The sequence below is a fragment of the Artemia sp. Qi Xiang Cuo genome, chromosome 8 (assembly GCF_049724085.1).
Source record: "Artemia sp. Qi Xiang Cuo chromosome 8, ASM4972408v1, whole genome shotgun sequence".
Lineage (NCBI taxonomy): Eukaryota > Metazoa > Arthropoda > Branchiopoda > Anostraca > Artemiidae > Artemia > Artemia sp. Qi Xiang Cuo.
The window spans coordinates 16,077,086-16,096,540 of NC_142801.1; the positions used below are offsets into that span (position 1 = coordinate 16,077,086).

The window sequence follows — 19,455 nt, forward strand, 5'->3', positions numbered from 1 at the left end:
TTAAATCCTTCATACTAACAAACTCTGAGCAAAGAGTTCTCCTTGTGATTAGAACCCAAAACTCTACAAAATGAAGTTTTGATTAGAATAAATGCAGCAACAAAATTTGTTACTTATCCATGCATATTTACTAATTTTTTATGTTACTAGCAAATGTAACCATTAGTGGGCTAGTAAATGAAATTTCCAAAATTTTTGACAAAGGGTTAAAACTTCCCCAAAAAGCGGTTTAATCTTGACAAAGATTATACAGCGAAACTTAACATGCATGAGAACTTTAAAGCCGCTGTGATCAAAGATGTAAAATCTCTTATTTTTCAGAGAAGATGTTCACGCATGCGTGTTTTTTCTCTAAGAACGATTTTTATGGAACCAGCAGTCGTAAATTTTAGAAAGACGAGATTCAAAAAAAAAAAAAAAAAAATAGACCGGTCACCTTTTTTAAGTAACAAGAGACCAAACTACAAGAAAATAGTGACTTTAGCAATAAAACAGCAATTTGACCCGAAAAGGGCCCAAATGTCATTGAGCCAAAATTCTGAGAACTAGGGTAATTATATAGCCTCCTAGCCTCAGAAGTCATATTGACGTTCGATATACCATTGGTTCCTAAGCATGCATGCAGTTCATATAACTAAATTGTTTTATAAACCTTCTTTTCGATACAACTGTGTCAATTTTACTTTTTGCTAATTTAACTAGGAAGTAAGTGAATACATTAATTGATGCCTTTTTTTTACTCTTTCCAAATAAAATAATAGATTCTGGGGGAAATTGAATTTTGAGCCTTTAAAGAGACCCGAAAAGGTAAATTATTTCTGTCTCCACACAAAATTATTATGTCTCAACACAAAATTATTTCTGACTATCACTAGAAATAGATTTAAAATGATTAGAAACATATTATTCGTTTACAAATATATTGTTCAAAAGTTATAAACCAGTGTCTAAAGACACTGATTTATAACAATCTAACTCTACAAAATTAAAATTTATAAATATTATTCTAAACGTCAAATGTTTTCCTGATGTCTCTATATAAAGGCGTGGTAATCTTTGGTTTAACCTAATGATAGCGAATAGAAGAAGTAAGCAAAAATTACGAATTGCTTTCCTTCTACAAAAATGACGGAAAAAAAAACAGAAGGAGGCGTAGAAAAATATCAGTATGGTCATATTATGTAACTCATATCAGCATAGTATGCGCCCTCTGGCTAAAGGGCCATGAAACGGAGATCAGCACACCGGGAGGCAAGGCCGTATCCAGAGGGGGGGTTCCCCGGTTTGAACCCCCCCCCCCCTCCCCCGAAATTTTTGACCGACTCGAAAATAAGTCGAAAATTAGTAAAACCTAGGTACAAATCAGTAAAATTAGTCGAAAACTGAGTCAAAAATTAGTAAAACCCCCCCTGAACAAAAATCCTGGATACAGCACCACCGGTAGGGGTTTCAATGTCCAAATACCGTATTTTTACCATTTTTTTTTACCTTTACATAGTATGTAAAATATCATTGTGGTTGTTTATCAAATTCGGTTAAGTTAATCATGTCTAATTGCGCTGGTCGCACCTGTACATATCTTACTATAATTTTTGTTGAAAAAGATCGAAATTTTCAGGGTCGTTTTTTTTTCTTTTAATTTACATTAATTTGTGTTTATTGCTTTATTCAGTTTATACTGATTGTTAAATTTTAGATATATTTTTTCTTTCAGTTAATATTTATTAATTTTCCCAGTTTGTATTTACTGTTTTTTTTTTTCAAACTGTACCTTAAATGTCTGTAATGTACACTTCATTTAGATAATAAAATATCACCTTAGCCTAAAATGGTAGATTTTTAAGCTATTTTTACTTCCAAAAATAAATTAGACAATAGCCTGGGTAAAAAAGAAGGAAAAAAGGTGGTACTTTAGTAAAGAAATTTGCAAAGAAAACTATTTTCCTATAAATTAATTAAAACATTAAATAATTTGTATCTAATACTTTTTTCATTTTTTTATTTTGTTGTTTTCTTTTTTTATATTCTCAGTGTTCTATATACGGTGTCCTGCCTAAAGCAGAAGCGTGTCTTTGTGTATTATTTTTAGTTTATAATTTTCTCAACTGAAGCACTGTGTAATTAAGCTTGTTTTCCATCATTTTTGTAGAAGAAAGGCAATTTGTATTTTTCAGAAAAATCTTTCCTTAAAAAATTTTCAGGACCCTTGGCGGAAGAAGGGGGGATCAAAACAAAACAAAAGATTAAAACATCAACAGCAAAACTTTAAATAATAAAGAATCCGCATATTTCAACACCATGTCCGAGAGTTTTTTCCTTATGTTACGGGAAAGTTTATTGCACAGAAAATGTACCCTTAAGTACAGAGGTCACGTTGGGATTTGAGAATAGCTTTTGTGAATTCAAATATTTACAGAATTATATTGCGTGCATTTGAATTGAATCAAGGCCTTTGGAACATATTACTGTAGAGTAATGGATTTAGTAATTGAAATGAGACTTTTTAACTAATTTTTTAACCTTAAATCATAGTCAAAAACTGTGAACAATGTAATAAGTTACCTTTGGCGGCCCCTTTAAGGGCTCAAAAAAGAATTTCCGTCGGAATCGATTATTATATTTGAAAAAAAAGGCATCAAGTGATTTGTTCACTGTCTTTGTAGCTAAATTATGAAAAAAAGGGCAAAACTGATCTAAACTGACAGCAAAAAAGTATCGCGTAGTTACAAACAATCTATTTGGGTGTTGACCAGCGGATTTTAGTATGGGGAAGGGATATTTCAGGCCTCAAGAGCCTCTTTTTTCTCATAGCAGTGTTCTGCAAAAGCAAAAATTGGTATAAAAATGGGTAGCCCTCCTCATATTTAGAGTATCCCAGGTATGGTGCTTAAAACGATCAGAAATTAAAAATAAAGAAATAAAAAACCTTTCTCAAATGAAAGTAAAAAGCGGCAACAAAACTTAAAACGAACAGAAATAATGTTGTATACAAATGGATCGGTTCTCGCTCTTTACGCTGAAGTTTGGGTTTTTTCTTCAGTGCTTTAAGAGCAACCACGCTAACAAAGGCGGACAGAATTGGACCAAAAGTGCTTAAAAAATGGAAGAGCTTATTGATGCGCATTTCCTTTAAACAATGAAAATGTTCTCTTCAAATGTTTTAGAAGGGGAATCGACCCATAAAACGCTTGTAATTACCAATTAAAGAGAGAAATAGTATTCACCAAACTTTAAAGTTCTTTTTCATTTTTCCAAAAAGGTTAACCGAAGTTTCATTACCGATTTAATTCCCACCGAAAGGCACGAAAGTATTCAGCATTTTAAAAGTATTATATTTTACAAAATTAGTTATGTAAATGCACAATTTTTAAGTATTTTATATTTTACAAAATTAGGGAAACAGAAAAAATGAACGTAAATAATATTCATTATGAGAATGCCAACACGACGTTTTTGTTTGACAAAAAAAGGCAGGGTTTCCCCCAAAAGTTCTACAGATTGACCAATCACAAAACAGCTGCTGGCAGTCAATTGACGTTAATCAAGTCGCCGAAAACTCACCTAAAATCCTAACAAAATGACCAAGCGGATAGCGCGAATATCTTGGCCAATCATCAACACCGACATATATCCTTTGTCCAATAAGCTTTTCTGCTTGATGAGTTTCAATCCGAATCTTGGGTATTCTTCTGTCAGAGGGGATAAAAAGATGATTCACTTCATTTAGATGTTTACTTGGCTCAAGGGTTCCACAATACTGTTTCCACTTTCGACGAAGAATTCCAACAACACGACCCGTTGGCTGAACTGTCTCTGGGTCTCTCTGGAACTTTGGAAGTTGTGTTTCTTCTATTAGTAAAACATCGCCTGAAATACGCAAGTAAAATATTACTGTGGACATTAAAAAACTAAACGAGTAAATACATTAATCTTGAAATTAATTGTAATTAATTGAAATTTAATTTTTATTTGAATTAAATTGTTATACATAAAATGTAATCAATTGAAATTGAAATCAATCAATGAAATAACTGGAAACTGCCACGCAGAAGGAATCGAAACCACAAAAAAGAGGGGTAGAAGCAAAGTCCCAGGGTAGAAATTTTTGTGCATATTTGAAAGAACAGCTGTGTTCTACGTACCCTATTTAGTCTTTTTTGATTATGTTTTAATCAATTGCATCTTGCCTATAGTTCATCACAATTTGTCTTTTGAAGCGTTTACGTTTGCTTGCAATTGACTTAGTAATTTTATTGCCCAATTACATCCAAATTTACGCATTTTTATACATAGTGACTTTAAATGTGATCTTGATAGTGCGAATGAGCACAATACAATTTTATTTTCGTCTCTATCAAATTTTAACATCTGCCATAAGTCACTTGGTTTTACTTAGTGTCATTGGAGTGGGAGTATGAGTAATACTGATCAAGTTCTTTTGAATTTTGCCACGTCTTTTTCTAACAGTTCGTGGTAACGAACTGGAATTGAGGAGCGACTCTGCCTAACAGCAACTGAAACTCTAAAAAACATAATTTTAATAACAATAGATACATACAAAAAATTGGCTTTTTATGCTCATTCAAATATATCAATTTCGAGCCATCAAAAGCTGCGAGCCTGAGAAAATTTTCCTGACTTTCGAAAAAGGGGGAAACATCCCCAAAGAGTCTAGTAATCTTAACATCAAAACATCAGAATCAGATATCAGAAAATCCTACCGTAGAGGTTTCAAGCTCCTATCTACAAAATTGTAGAATTTTGTATTTTTTTGGCAGAAGAAAGATCACGGATGCGTGTTCATTTGTTTGTATTTTTTTTTCCAGGGGTCATCATCTCAAACCAACGGTCCTAGAAGATCTGGAGAGAACTCATTCGAACGGAAAAAAGTTCTAGTACCCTTTTTATGTGACTAAAAAGATTCGAAGGCACCTAGCCCATTACCACACCCATTTTTCCCCAAAGACATCCGTTCAAAATCTTAAAATATCCATTTATTTCAGCATAGATGAAAGATCAAATGACTATGCTTTTGGTGATGATATGACCCTGAATAGTCCCTTGGGAAGGACTGTAAGTAACAAAATTTGTCCATATTGTTCGCACATAGTATTTATTATTGGAAAATATAGGGAACATTTTCGGGATAATTGTCTGCGGGGGGGGGGGGAAAATTTGCCACGGGAAGAATTTTAAGCGGGGAGGAAAATTTCCGGGGTAATTTTACAAGTGAAATGTTACACGAAGGGATGGGTGTTTCCTGGCATGATTTTACAAACAGTCAGAAATTAAATAAAAAAAAAAATCAACCGAAAGTAAGGAGCAACATTAAAATTTAAAACGAATAAAAACAACACTGTATATGAAGGGGGGTTGCCCCTTCCTCAACCATCACTCTTAACGCTTAATTTTGACTTTTTGTCCTGATTCTTTAAGAAATAATATTCAAACACAAATGCCGCCATCGAACGCTATCGAGAGATATAGCAGTGAAAAATCAGGGATACACAACATAAAACAAAAACAAGGGATCCAGAAAATAGCCATAATATATAACCTTGTATTTGGTTTAAATTGTTTTGAGCTACTCTTATGCTAGATAAACTACAGCTAATTGGACTTACAATTCAAACAGCTAAAAAGCTAAAATTAAAAAGTCAACAACACTAATTCAACTATATATACATATATACATATATATATATATATATATATATATATATATATATATATATATATATATATATATATATATATATATATATATATATATATATATATATATATATATATATATATATATATATATATATATATATATATATATATATATATATATATATATATATATATATATATATATATATATATATATATATATATATATATATATATATATATATATATATATATATATATATATGCAAACAAGTGGTTAAATTTTTGCAAAAAAAAGCCTCCATATGTAGTCACAGGTAGTAACAGGCGCCAAATTAAAAAAAAAAGAAACGAGAGTAGATTTGAGCCATAAATAAGCAAGAAACACATGGCACCAAACAGCTTAAGAAGGTGCAGTTGTCTTTGGGAATCAACGGATTGTTAATATTTGGATTTTTACGGACGAAATGCATTATCAGATTTACCTTCTGTTAGTTTGCCTATTAATTCTCACAGTTCAACATGACAACACTGGTGAAAGTGTGATACTAACCTGAAAACTTCAAGACTTCAACAAATCCAAGTTTTCAGATTTTAAGGTGGGGGAAATGTTTTTATGTTGATGTTCTTGGTACGTTCATTCACTAATTTTGTGCATTTTGCTTTTGTGCATTTGTGCTTTTCATTTACTCATTTTGTGCATTCAAAGTTTTTATCGACAAAAAGAAAGGAATATTAATATTAATAACATGTTAATATTAACTACATATTAGTAAAAACCCGATTGAACCCTAAGGAATCTTGAATCTAAGTTTCAGCGCTTAAGTATAACACGATGCACGGGCGCTGGTTCTGTAATGCTTTAAATATCTACCCCTTCTTTTTATATAGTTTGCCCTTTTTTCGGATCAATTAATCAGCGCTTAAGTATATCACGAGGCATATGCGCTGCCCTTAAAATGAAAGTAAATAGAAGAAAACATTTATTCCAAGTAGTCTATGGATTAACGACGCTTCTTGACAACAAAGATCAATGCGTCGGCCATCCGGCAGCTGGGATCTAAAACCGGGCCCCATGTTGTCAATTAGAGACCACTGTGCCACCACATCTACTATTTATTACAAATCCACATCTACAACTCCACTCTATCGTTATATCTAACCTCCCTAGACTGCTCTTTAAATTCAAAACATCTCTGTATGGGAAATAAAAAAAAAAAAGTTTTTTTAACGAAAGTAAGAAGCGACATTAATACGTAAAATGAACAGAAATTATTCCGTATATAAAAGGGGCTGTCCCCTCCTCAACACCTTGCTCTCTACGGTAAAGTTTGACTCTGTCTCATTACTTTATTTTTTAAAACAAAAAAAAGAGCGAGGCATTGAGGAGAGGACAGCCCCTTTCATATACGGAATAATTTCTGTTCTTTTTAAGTTTTAATATCGCTCCTTACTTTCAGTTAAAAAACTTTTTTTTATTTAATTTCTGAACATTTTTGAATTAATGCAGCTTTGATTTTCGCTCACCGTACATGAATAATTAAAAATAAATTTGCGTATTAATTTTACTTTTTTTTTGGCTAAATGGCTTCTCTCAAAATATTGTTCAGATATAACTTACGTAACGAACTTCTATATTCGTAAATTTTTATTATGTATATTAGGGAGTTCGCCCCCTAGTCAATACCTCGCTCTTTACGCTAAAGTTCAAATATTGTTCCAATTCTTTAAGAATGACCCCTTAATAACAAAGGCCGTTAATTAGAATAAATAGCTCTTATGAAAGTACTAAAAAAAAACATTGGCATAAAGAGCGAATTAATGACTAGGGGGTGAACCCAATCATATACGTAATAATTTCTGTTCGTTTTAAGTTTTGATGTTGCTCCTTACTTTCAGTTGAAAAAATTGTTTTTTTTATTTAATTTCTGATCGTTTTTTAAAATAATGCTGGGAAATGCGGCACCCCCATCATAGCAATGAACCTTCCCCATGGGAAGATCTTCCCACGTAACACCCGACCCCCCTAACTACCAGAAAAAATCCCCCCTGAAAACCTCACATTGGGCAAAGTTCATAACTTGCGGACTTTCCCCCGGGGACTGTGGGGGATTAAGTCAGCCTCAAAGACATAGCTATTGTATTTTTCGACCATGCTGAACAAAATGGCTATCTCAAAATTTTGATCGAGTCACCTTGGGAAAAAATTGAGCGTGGGAGGGGGCCAAGTTGCCCTCCATTTTTTTGGTCACTTAAAAAGGACACTAGAACTTTTATTTTCCGTTCGAATGAGACCTCCCGCTATATTCTAAGACCACTGGGTCGATATGATCACCCCTAGACAAAAAAAAAAAAAAAAAAAAAAAAAAAAAAAAAAAAAAAAAACGCATCCATGGTCTTTCTTCTGGCAAAAAATACAAAATTCCACATTTTTGCAGAAAGGAGCTTGAAACTCTCGAATAGGGTTCTCTGATACGCTGATTCTGATGGCGTGCTTTTCATTAAAGTTCTAAGACTTTTAGGGGGTGTTCCCCCTTTTTTGGAAAATAAGGTAAATTTTCTCAGGCGCGTAACTTTTGATGGGCAGGACTAAACTTGATAAAACTTATATATTTGAAAGCAGCATAAAAATCTGATCCTTTTGATGTATCTATTGGTATAAAATTCCGTTTTTAGAGTTTTGGTTACCATTAACTGTTTTCGAGTCGTCTAGCATCCTTCAAGGCTACAACAACGAGATATTTCCTTGCAAAAGAATAGTAATCATGTGTGTGCTTTATAGAAACAGAATGGTTGTTGTATTTGTATAAACTGCGTATGAATATCATGCAGAATGATATAAAAACAGTTTCACCAGAATATGCAGACTAAAGAAGACTTCCATTTGCTGCCAACAAGCTCTTTATGGCTTTCTTAACAAGTTCCGCAAAATATTTGTATATATGCGTCAAATAAAATTATTCTGTTAATATAAAACTATTTCTGAGATTGTTCCTATCTTGACCTCAAATTACTTCCAGAAATCTTAAGATTATATCTGTAATATCTTTGTATTCCGCACATAATTTACATATTCGTATGCGATACCGCTTTGCCGCCTCGGTATGGAATATAATCCCATTTGAAATAATAAATTCGAGTCATCTGGCATCCTTCAAGGCTACAGAAAAGAGATTTTTGCTTTGTTATATGAAAGTACAATGCTTCGAATTCTTATGATGATCCTTAACAACATTGACTTGTCAATCAAATTTTAAATGGTTCTCTTAATTTGCATAGTTTTTGATTTTGTTTGATTCTTTACTGGGTCCGTGTCATAAATTAAAGCCGCAATGGAGCACCTTATACAATAATCAAAAATCAGGGGCATAAAACATAAGAAAACAGGAATCCAAAAACACATAGCATCAAACAGCTTAAGAATTTGTAGCTTTCCTTTGAAGCTGTAGTTGTCTTTGGGAATCAATAGACTGGCAATGTTTCGATTTTTACGGAAGAAATGCATTATCAGGTTTATCTTCTATTAGTTTGCTTATTAATTCTCACAGTTCAACATGACAACACTGAAAAAAGTGCGATACTACCCTAAAAACTTCAAAACTTATATTTACATGATAACGTTTAGAAAAAATATAGAAGCTTGAAAAAAAAACATAGCTTACTAGGCTGGCCTATCTATGGAAACATTTGTAGGAAATCAACCAACAAATTTCTTTAGTATAAGAAATATTAGCAGTCATGGATACAATCCTAATGGTAACAATAATTATATTTGGAAAGTGTTTTTCTTTTAATTACAATTTTCGTTCTTAGATTTATCTTCAATTAGTTTGCTTATTAATTCTCACAGTTCAACGTGGCAACACTGGCAAAAATGTGATACTACCCTAAAAACTTCATAATTTTGAAACAACCTAAAGAGAACTTTTAAGAAAATCCAAGTTCTCAGGTACGAAGCGAAAAAAAAAATGTTTTTATGTTAGTGTTCTAGATACTTCCATTTACTCATTTTGTGCATTCCTTTTGTGCTTTGTGCATTTTAATTTTGTACTTTTCATTTACTCATTGTGTGCATTAAAATTTTTACGGACAAAAAGAAGAGCATATAAATATTAATAAAATGTTAAAAACAAATTAATAAAACACAACTGAACCAAATGAATCTTGGATCTAAGTTGCCGCACTCAAGTATAATATGAGACACGTGTGCTTCCTCTGGTATACTATATATGTGTACCCATTTCTTTTTGTATAGTTTGCCCATTTTTCCCGGATCAAATAATCAGCGCTTAATTATAACACAAGGCATATGCGCTGCCCTAAAAATGAAAGTAAATAGAGGAAAACATTTATTCCAAATAGTCTATCGATTAATGTTGCTTCTTGACTACAAAATTCCATGAGTCGGCCATCCAGCAGCTGGGATCTAAAACCGGGCCCCGTGATGCCAAGCAGAGATCACTGAGCCACCACATCCGCTATTTATTACGAATACACATCTTTAAATCGACTCTATCGTTATATCTAACCTACCTAGACCTGCTCTTTAAATTCAGAACACCTCTCTAAAAGAGCAGAAAGACCTGCTCTTTAAATTCAGAACACCTCTCTAAAAGAGCAGAAAGACCTGCTCTTTTAAATTTACTATATGGGATATAGTTCCAGTAGAGATTCGAGTCGTCTAACATCCTTCAAGGATACAGCGATGAGATTTTTCCTTGCAAAAGAATAATACTCATGTGTGTGTTTTATGTAAACAGAATGCTTGTTGTATTTGTATGAATTGCGTATGAATTTCATGCAAAATGACGTTAAAACAATTTTACAGAAGAAACCCCTGAGCATATACTATTGAGTTGTAAAATACTGGAAAGAAAACAAGTGAATCTTTTCAATTTGAAAATCAAATTAAGACTGAATTCAAACCCACTGACTGATGTCAAGTTAGGACTGAATTCAAACCACTAACTGATGTAAAAACTTTAACCCAATCTTCAAAAACAGATTTCTTCATACATGCTTTTAAACTGCTAATGGATCTAAATCTACAACATCATATATAGTAGGTCAAAATACGCTGACTTTATTGAATTGGATAGACCCTACTATGATGTTACCTCATATTATTACCTAATTAGCTGATTTACATTTTTAAATATTCATCCATATTTTGAATATTAATAAGCAGTGTTTACAACAAAGCCGTTTACTATAATAGTAACATAATTTTTACGACAAGAGAAACTATGTAGTAAGGCAAAATCTCATTCAGCCGAAATTGAATTCTCCCAAGAAGAAGAAAAGAAGAACAAATTAAAGATTAGGATCTATTGTCAACCCAACCCCGAAAGAAGAAGGGCAAATGATCTGATTTTCAGGACACACGCCTCGATTGTCTACAGTTTATTGAATATGTAGACCAAAGAAGACTTCCACCTGCTGCCAACAAGCTGTTTGTGGCTTTCTTAACAAGTGATGCAATATGTTTTGTGCATATGAGTAAAAAAAAAAAGTCTTGTCATTACAAAATTATTTTTGTGTTTTTTTTTTTTAACTTGGTCCCCTCTGAAACAAATTGCTAACAGAAATCTTAAGAGTATATTCTTTGTAATTCCTTTGTAAATATTCTTTGTATTTTATATATAATTTACATATTTGTATTCTAATACAAAGTAGTATTCTTTTTAATTTTTTTGTATTCTACATATAATTTACATATTTGTATACTAATACAAAGTAATATTCTTTGTAATTTCTTTGTATTCTACATATAATTTACATATTTCTATTCTAATGCAAAGTAATATTCTTTGTATTCTACATATATTTTAGACATTTGTATTCTGATACAAAGTAATATTCTTTGTATTCTACGTATAATTTACATATTTCTATTCTAATACAAAGTAATATTCTTTGTAATTTCTTTGTATTCTAAATATAATTTGCATATTTCTATTCAAATACAAAATAATATTCTTTGTAATTTCTTTGTATTCTACATATAATTTACATATTTGTATTCTAATACAAAGTAATATTCTTTGTATTCTACATATAATTTGCATATTTCTATTCTAATATAAAATGATATTCTTTGTAATTTCTTTGTATTCTACATATAATTTAGATATTTGTATTCTAATACAAAGTAATATTCTTTGTAATTTCTTTGTATTCTACATATAATTTACATATTTCTATTCTAATACAAAGTAATATTCTTTGTATTCTACATATAATTTGCATATTTCTATTCTAATACAAAATAATATTCTTTGTAATTTCTTTGTATTCTACATATAATTTAGATATTTGTATTCTAATACAAAGTAATATTCTTTGTAATTTCTTTGTATTCTACATATAATTTACATATTTCTATTCTAATACAAAGTAATATTCTTTGTAATTTCTTTGTATTCTACATATAATTTGCATATTTCTATTCAAATACAAAATAATGTTCTTTGTAATTTCTTTGTATTCTACATATTATTTACATATTTGTATTCCAATACAAAGTAATATTCTTTGTATTCTACATATAATTTACATATTTGTATGGATACGGCTCTGCCGCCTGGATAAGTGATATGATTCCAGTTGAAATAAGAAATTTGAGTCATCTGGTATCCTTCAAGGCTACAGCAAGGAGATTTTTGCTTTGTTTTATGAAACTACAATGCTTGTTGTAAGTGGAATAGAACAGTAGAATAGTGTACAAGAATCTGTAGAACAGAGAGGAGTGTCACTGGCTGCTAACAAGCCCTTTGGGGCTTTCTTAGAAAGTGCTGCAAAATGCTTTGCATATGTATTTTAAAATCATCTTATCCATTTATTTTGATCCAGCTATAATAATGCTAAAATAGAAACCATTTTCTGTAAGTTTTTTTTATTAATATTTTTCATTTCGCTAAACTTTATGTTCATGCATGCTACATACTTAGTTTAGAATGCTTTTCTATCAGCTTTATAAAAGAATAATTAGACTGGTCTGGGAATCAATCCTATTGATTTTCTGATCATATATGTGCAGTTTATATACGAGGCATGTTTTTTAAGTAAGTACCATTTTGGAATTAAAAAAGACGGGCGAAGATATCGCAATGATTTTATTTTTACATGAAAGCTTGTACCTTAATCTACTTTTCTACATAATTTCCGTGAATATTGAGGCACTTGTCATAATGTGTCACCGGTTTTTGAATACCCTCCTCATAAAATTCTGCCGCCAGACTTGTTAACCACTGCATCACAACTGTTTTGACTTCGTTATCGTCTTGAAGACGCTGACCACCCAGGTGTTTCTTCAAGTGCAGGAACACATGGTAGTTGCTGGGCGCCAGATCAGGGCTGTATGGAGGATGATCTAGTTTTCCATTTAAAAGATTTGATGAGATCTTTGGTCCGAATAGCCGCATGTGGACGGGCATTGTCATGCAGCAAAACGATACCCTTACTCAGCTTGCCACGTCTTTTGCTCTGGATTGCACGATGCAGATTGTTCAATGTCTCACAATAAGACGCTGCATTGATTGTCTCATTACGAGGCAAAAACTACACTAGCAATACTCCTTTTTTTGTCCCAAAAAACTGTGCACACGATTTTCCGGGCAGAAATTCTTTGCTCAAACTTCAATTTTTTGAGTGATGATGAATGTCGCTATTCCATGGATTGTTGTTTTGATTCTGGCGTGACAGCCAACCATGTTTCGTCACCAGTAACAATTTGGTCTAGAAAATCTTCACCTTCATTATGGTACCGCTCAAGGAAAGTCAATGCACTGCCTAAACTTTGGGTTTTGTGCAAATCCGTCAACATTTATGGAACCCAACGTGAACACAATTTCCGGTAATCCAAGTTCTCAGTCACAATGCAATGCAAGACACTACGAGAATATTTAGGAAACCAGCCGAATATTGATGATATTGTAAAGCGTTTGATTTCTCTCAACTTCTCTTCCATTTTCTGCACCAAATTTTCATTAAAGACCGAAGGATGTCCACTCCGTTCTTCATCATGCACATTTGTGCGGCCATCTTTAAATGCTCTCACCCATTTCCTTACCATTCCATCACTCATAATATTTTGTCCGTAAACTTGACAGATCTCACGACGAATATCGGTCGGTTTTACGCCTTTAGCACTAAGAAATCGAATAACAGCCCGTACTTTAGATTCGGCGGGACTCACGATTGTTGGAGGCATCTTAAACACTCAGTAAACAGCGTATACAATGAAGAATCAGACTGTAATGGCGTCAGTGCGTAGACAAGAGATGTAGATAACCAGCGCGCGTGCACAGAACGCCAACCGTAGCGCCGCGGCGGCGGAATCGCAAAACGGTACTTACTTAAAAAACATGCCTCGTACTATAGATGTTATATTATATAGATACTATACATACTATAGATACTTATTATAGATAATACACTACACTATAGGCCTACTATATGCATATATCACGATACTGCACATGGCTAAATTAAACAGTCTATCCAAGAAGGTACTTTTTTTCCCTTAAGCAGACAACTTTATGTCAATAGTTTAATGAGAAATGTGGCTAAGAACTAATGACATAAACCATAGGTATTCTTTTTAAATTGGCTTCAAAAAAGTTTTTTCAAGAGGACTAGAAATTTTGCTTTCACATGACAGGCGCGCAGGAATTTACATAGCGACACTATTAGAAAAAGTGGTTCTTTTATCTTCAGTCCAATGTAAAGAAGCAGTAGTCCCCCCCCCCCTTGGCGCTTTCCCAGCAGTGCTCATACAAAGCACCAATGACAAAAATTGTTATAAACTTAAGATAACGTAGCCAAATCTTCTGGGTACTCGGAAAATAACTAAATTAATCCTAAAAATTACTAGCGAACGCTGTAAAGGTTTTCATTTTTTTAAATTTAATAAAGAACCTAAACCGTTTTTGATCATATAAACGTTTTTATCGTATAAACATTATGTAGTGGAAGTATAAACGTTATTTAATCAAATTACAAGGATCAGGCTGATCGTCTAGTGGTATTTTCTTTTAGGTCTTAATTCAGTTAAATATCTATAAAGTACAACCAATGTTCCATTTTAGTCGGTTATTACGAGCTTTAGCAACTTCCTAGATGAAGCTAGATGGCGTTGGTTTTTCAGAGACAAACCTAAGTTTCCTCTGTTATTTTCTTTTGGTTAGGCAAAACAAATAATTGTAAAATGAAATTACCAGGATCAGGTTTGTCGTCAAGACAAACTAGCTTCGATGGGCACACCCAATCCCCTTCTTGAAGCAACTCAATAGCGACTACATCACCACTGACAGCTCTATTACGCAGCAATAAGTTTGGAATCAGAACCTGTTTGTCACTTCCTTCAACATTTACTGTTCCTTCTTGATAGTTATCTGTGTTTGTATAGAATACTCCCTGAAAATATACAAAAAGATTTGAACACTGTCTGGAAAGTTTCCACAGACAAACAAATAGAGACAAATAGAGAGAGAGAGAGAGGGACAGAGATAGGAAGAGAGAGAGAGGTAGAGAGAGGGAGAGATAGAGAGAGAAAAAGAAAGAGGGAAAAAGCAAGACAAACTCACGTGACATGAATTGAAACAAAAAGAGATAAAAGCCTATAAATCCCATATGTATGATACTTACAAGTGTGTTAGCTGGACGGTTCTTCAGAGTGTTTTTTTTTCGAATCGTGAAAAATCAATTTAGTTCCCATTTAATTGTTAAGGAAAGAGCTTTTTTTTGTTTCCCGACAATTTAAGTATCAAAAGTGATAGATAGGATGCGGATATTCGGTTGCTCTTAAGGGATAACAAACGGATAACAGGGATAACATTGAAGGGACACATAAAGGGATAACATTGAAACTGAAACCAATTGGTGTTTCCAAAATGCCAAAAGAAAATACTAGAAAGGAAAATGTGAGCGAGAAGGGGAAATAAAATCTTGATTGGCTCAAAAATTTTCTTTTGCTGAAAATACTGGGAAACCGCTGCGTCTCTTTTGCAAAAGAATCATTGAAACTAAAAAATTTAGTAATTGACACCCATATCATGAAGCTAATCATCCTTATTTTTCAATTGAATATCCCGCAAACTCAAAATTAAGGACGGCAAAACCAAAATCACCAAATGGAACTACAAAACCAAAACAACTTTTTTTATTTTTTTTTAAGAAGAAAATAGAGTAATTGAGGTCAAAAAAAAAAAAAAAAAAGCAAACTCTCACATTTAACAATTATTTAATAAGACGACGTAAATTATGATGTGCAGTAAGACCTGCAGACAACGACAGCTTTCCCGCAAGCACAGTCACTTTTTCCCGTAAATCAGGGAGGCCGAATCGCGATATTAGATGCCGGTTCCGGAACCACGGAGGGAGGCACAAAAGGTACCAAGAAAATTTAAAATAATAAGTCCGGATAGAATTCAGATCTTTAGGCTTCAGAATTTGAAGAAAACCAGATAAAAAAAGAAGAGAATTATCACAAAACGAAGAAGATAAGTTCTCAAGTACTTTTCTATCGTACCTCCTTCTATTTGGAGCAATTTTTGAATATTCAATCTGAATTTTTTTTTTGCATTAGAAACTGTCAGTGGCCAAAGTGTTTTGAGATTATTAGTAATGTGAAGACCAAGCCACCGAAAAGAAGAGACACAGGGAATAGAGAAAAAAACACAATTAAGAGGGAGACTCACACTCGAATTAAATGAAATATATTCGCACTTATCAACATTCAACATAAACCCAGTCCGTCTGAACTGGTTTGAGATCCAGCTGACAGAATGTGAGAGTGTAGTCCTAGAACGACTGACAAGGAGAACATGGTCCGCATAAGCAAGATACGAGACATCAACTCCATCAGAAATGAAAGTCGAAGGCAAGGATGAAAGAATAGGAGCAATACATAACTTAAAAATAGTTGGAGAAAGCACACCACCTTGACGGACCCCACGCCGAAGAAACACCCTTGAATCAGAAACTACTCCATTACATTTTACCCGAATAAAAGAATTCGAATACCAGTACCGTAACAAAACAACAATAGAAAGGTTAATATTGTTGGAAAAAAGGGAATAAGTTGCATGTGAGTGGACTATACTATCAAAAGCTGTTAAAAGATCAAGAGCAAAGATATGAAGAGGAGATTTATTATTTACAGATTGCAACAGAAGGGAAACTAGAGCGCAATGGGCGGGCTGACATCCCAGCCTTTTTTGAAAGCCAAATTGATTTGCATCAAAAATAGCATTTTCTGAAGTGAAAGGGAGAAGAATATATTCAAAAACTTTGCTAAGAGTGCACGAAACAGTAATTGGTCGATAAGAACTACACTCTGACGAAGTTTTTCCACGCTTCAAAACCGAGGTGACTGTGCCACAGAGAAAACTGTCGGGACCCATAGAAGTAGATAAACACATCTGAAACAGTAGCTGAAGATGATCTAGCAAAGTTGGGCAACCTACTTTTAGATAATAAGACGAAGTTCCGTCTTGATCAACAGAGCTAGATTGCATGTTCTTAATAGCTTGACTAATATCAACAGTAGAAACTGGTAATACTCTACTCTGAGAAATATGATTAGGCAAACACGACTCAAGAAGGTTACTAAAAAACTTTTCAACTTCCCGGTTCACCTTGCCGAAAATATCGTTATAATATGACACCCAAGTGTGAACTACTATAGTACTTTCAGAAAAATTACTGCTAGGCTTATCCGAATTCAGAACATGAGACCATTCCTTTCTCGACGCAGGAAAATCAAAAGCAGATACCTTAGACTACCATAAACGTTTTTTATAAACACGCTTGGTACTTTACTTCAGATCGAAGACAACTCCTCAATTTCGCCAACCGCAAGACACCCGTATTTGTATCCAAAAATTAGTTTTATTCTCTACAACTTTTAATTGTTGGTCCAAACCCCAGTCTGATTTTATAGTTTTAACTTTAATCTTTTCTAGAGGAAAAGCTGTGGCCTCTGCTTGTTTTAAGCACCAAATTATTTTATTATAATAATCATTTAGAGACTGCTTATCATTTGAGAAACGGTCAGTAGCTTTAAGCAAATGGTAAGGAACTATTTAAAGAACCCAATAACGCGGACAACGTTGCAATATATAGTGCAAAATTAGCTCTTTTCCAGTTATTCCTGTAAAACCACTTAGAACTTTTTGTAAATGGTCTAGTAGAACGGGAAGCAACTACTGAAGCAGAGAGCGAAATCGGGAGGTGGTCAATATCACGATAGTCTTCATGAACGAGAACAGTCGATACATTAATATTTGGCGAGGAAACTACATGGTCAATATTAGACAAGCTTCCAGATTGGTGAATATATGAATAATCAACACTTTTCTCAACTATTTTATAAGCAGAAAATGCATCAAGGACTATATCATATCGAAATGACAGACTTTTAATATCTGTGTTGAAGTCACCAACCACTATGAAATCATAACCAGTCGAAAAAACAGACGCAAGAATAGCCTTAAAACGTGCCGAGGCTTTCATATACGCCTTTAAAGCGGAAATAGTTTTTTTGTTAGACGGGAGATAAACATTTATCAGCACAGTATTACCAAACCGAACCGCAAGGATGAATTTATCACTGTGAAAACACACTGGAGAGAGAAAACTCAGGTTATTCTTAACAATGCACGCGAGGCCTCCATAAGGTCTACCAAAAGTGACCTCAGCATTAGTTGTAAAAACGGAATGATTACGAGTTCTTTTTAACACGTTAATACTAGTAGAAGTCAGGAGGTGTTCTAAAAGGCATACTATGTCAAATTGGTCACACAATTCATCAATCATATACTCCTTTAAACGAGTACAATTTATATTAAGTGAAAAAATCGAAACAGGTGCAATCATTTCATCTTGGCAATGAAATCTCGCAGCACTTTGCATCTAAGACTAAAGGAGGCATGATGTTCCATATAATTAGTGCACCTTGCACCAAGATGGGAGGGAGAATCCTTGGTTAAGATATATGAGGGCCTTCACAGTGTGCACACTTCACAACCTATCTTGCAAGATCAGCTACCTTTTGGTGTGGTGACTGGTCTTTTAGACATCACAAAGGTACCGACAGATATTTTTTCTCATATAAATATTCATACCGAAGTTTAACACCCCTTTGCATTGCCTTGACTTTTGATATGGAGTCATAAAAATCAAGCTTAACCGTGTCAGTGTCACAGAGCCGCAATCTTCCACCACACCTGGATATCCTTGAAAGAATGAGAGGTCTAATTCCTTCAATATTTCTCTGACTATCCCGAAAAACCGTTTAGTGACCACCTTGGATGGAGATTCTGCTAAAATGACTGAAATAGAGTCTTTGAATTCTTCAGCAGCAGATCTTTTACCATTGATTAGCCATTTCTCACCTTGCAAACTCAGCTTGGTAACTGAATCATGACAGATCCGTTTATTTAGCACTTCTTTGCGTTTTATCGGGTCATTTAGTGTTTGCGGCACTTTAGAGACAACAGCAGTGGTGAGAGAGTCAGTTGGCGGCGTTGCACGGGCAGGCAGTGGTGGAAAGTGATTATCATACGACTCGAACTTACTTGAAACAGTCTTTAGGAAGTGTTCCATTCTATTCATTTTCGCGTTCAAACTCGAATAAACCAAAGTAGGAATGATAGGTACATCACTTGGAGAACGAATTACTAACATTGGTTGGTCTTTGACTTCATCGTCAGTTTTCTCAAATATACTTATATCCTTCGGGTCGCTTTCCAAAGCATTTAGCCCTCGTCTTCCTAGAAGCTCGGTCCCAGGCCC

The 19,455-nt window shown here is 33.7% G+C and overlaps 1 protein-coding gene across 4 annotated transcripts in view; it reads right to left on the reverse strand.

The window, feature by feature from the left end:
* Dis3 (exosome complex exonuclease RRP44-like protein Dis3) overlaps positions 1–19,455 on the reverse strand; it is a 109,324-nt gene that overhangs the window by 44,927 nt on the left and 44,942 nt on the right. For all 4 annotated transcript variants that reach the window (XM_089093235.1, XM_089093236.1, XM_089093238.1 and 1 more), the window contains exons 4-5: positions 14,877–15,075; positions 3,562–3,867 (exon numbers count right to left, since the gene is read on the reverse strand). In XM_089093235.1, the coding sequence (XP_088949361.1) occupies positions 3,562–3,867; positions 14,877–15,075 (505 nt within the window). The remainder of the gene's footprint in view (positions 1–3,561; positions 3,868–14,876; positions 15,076–19,455) is intronic.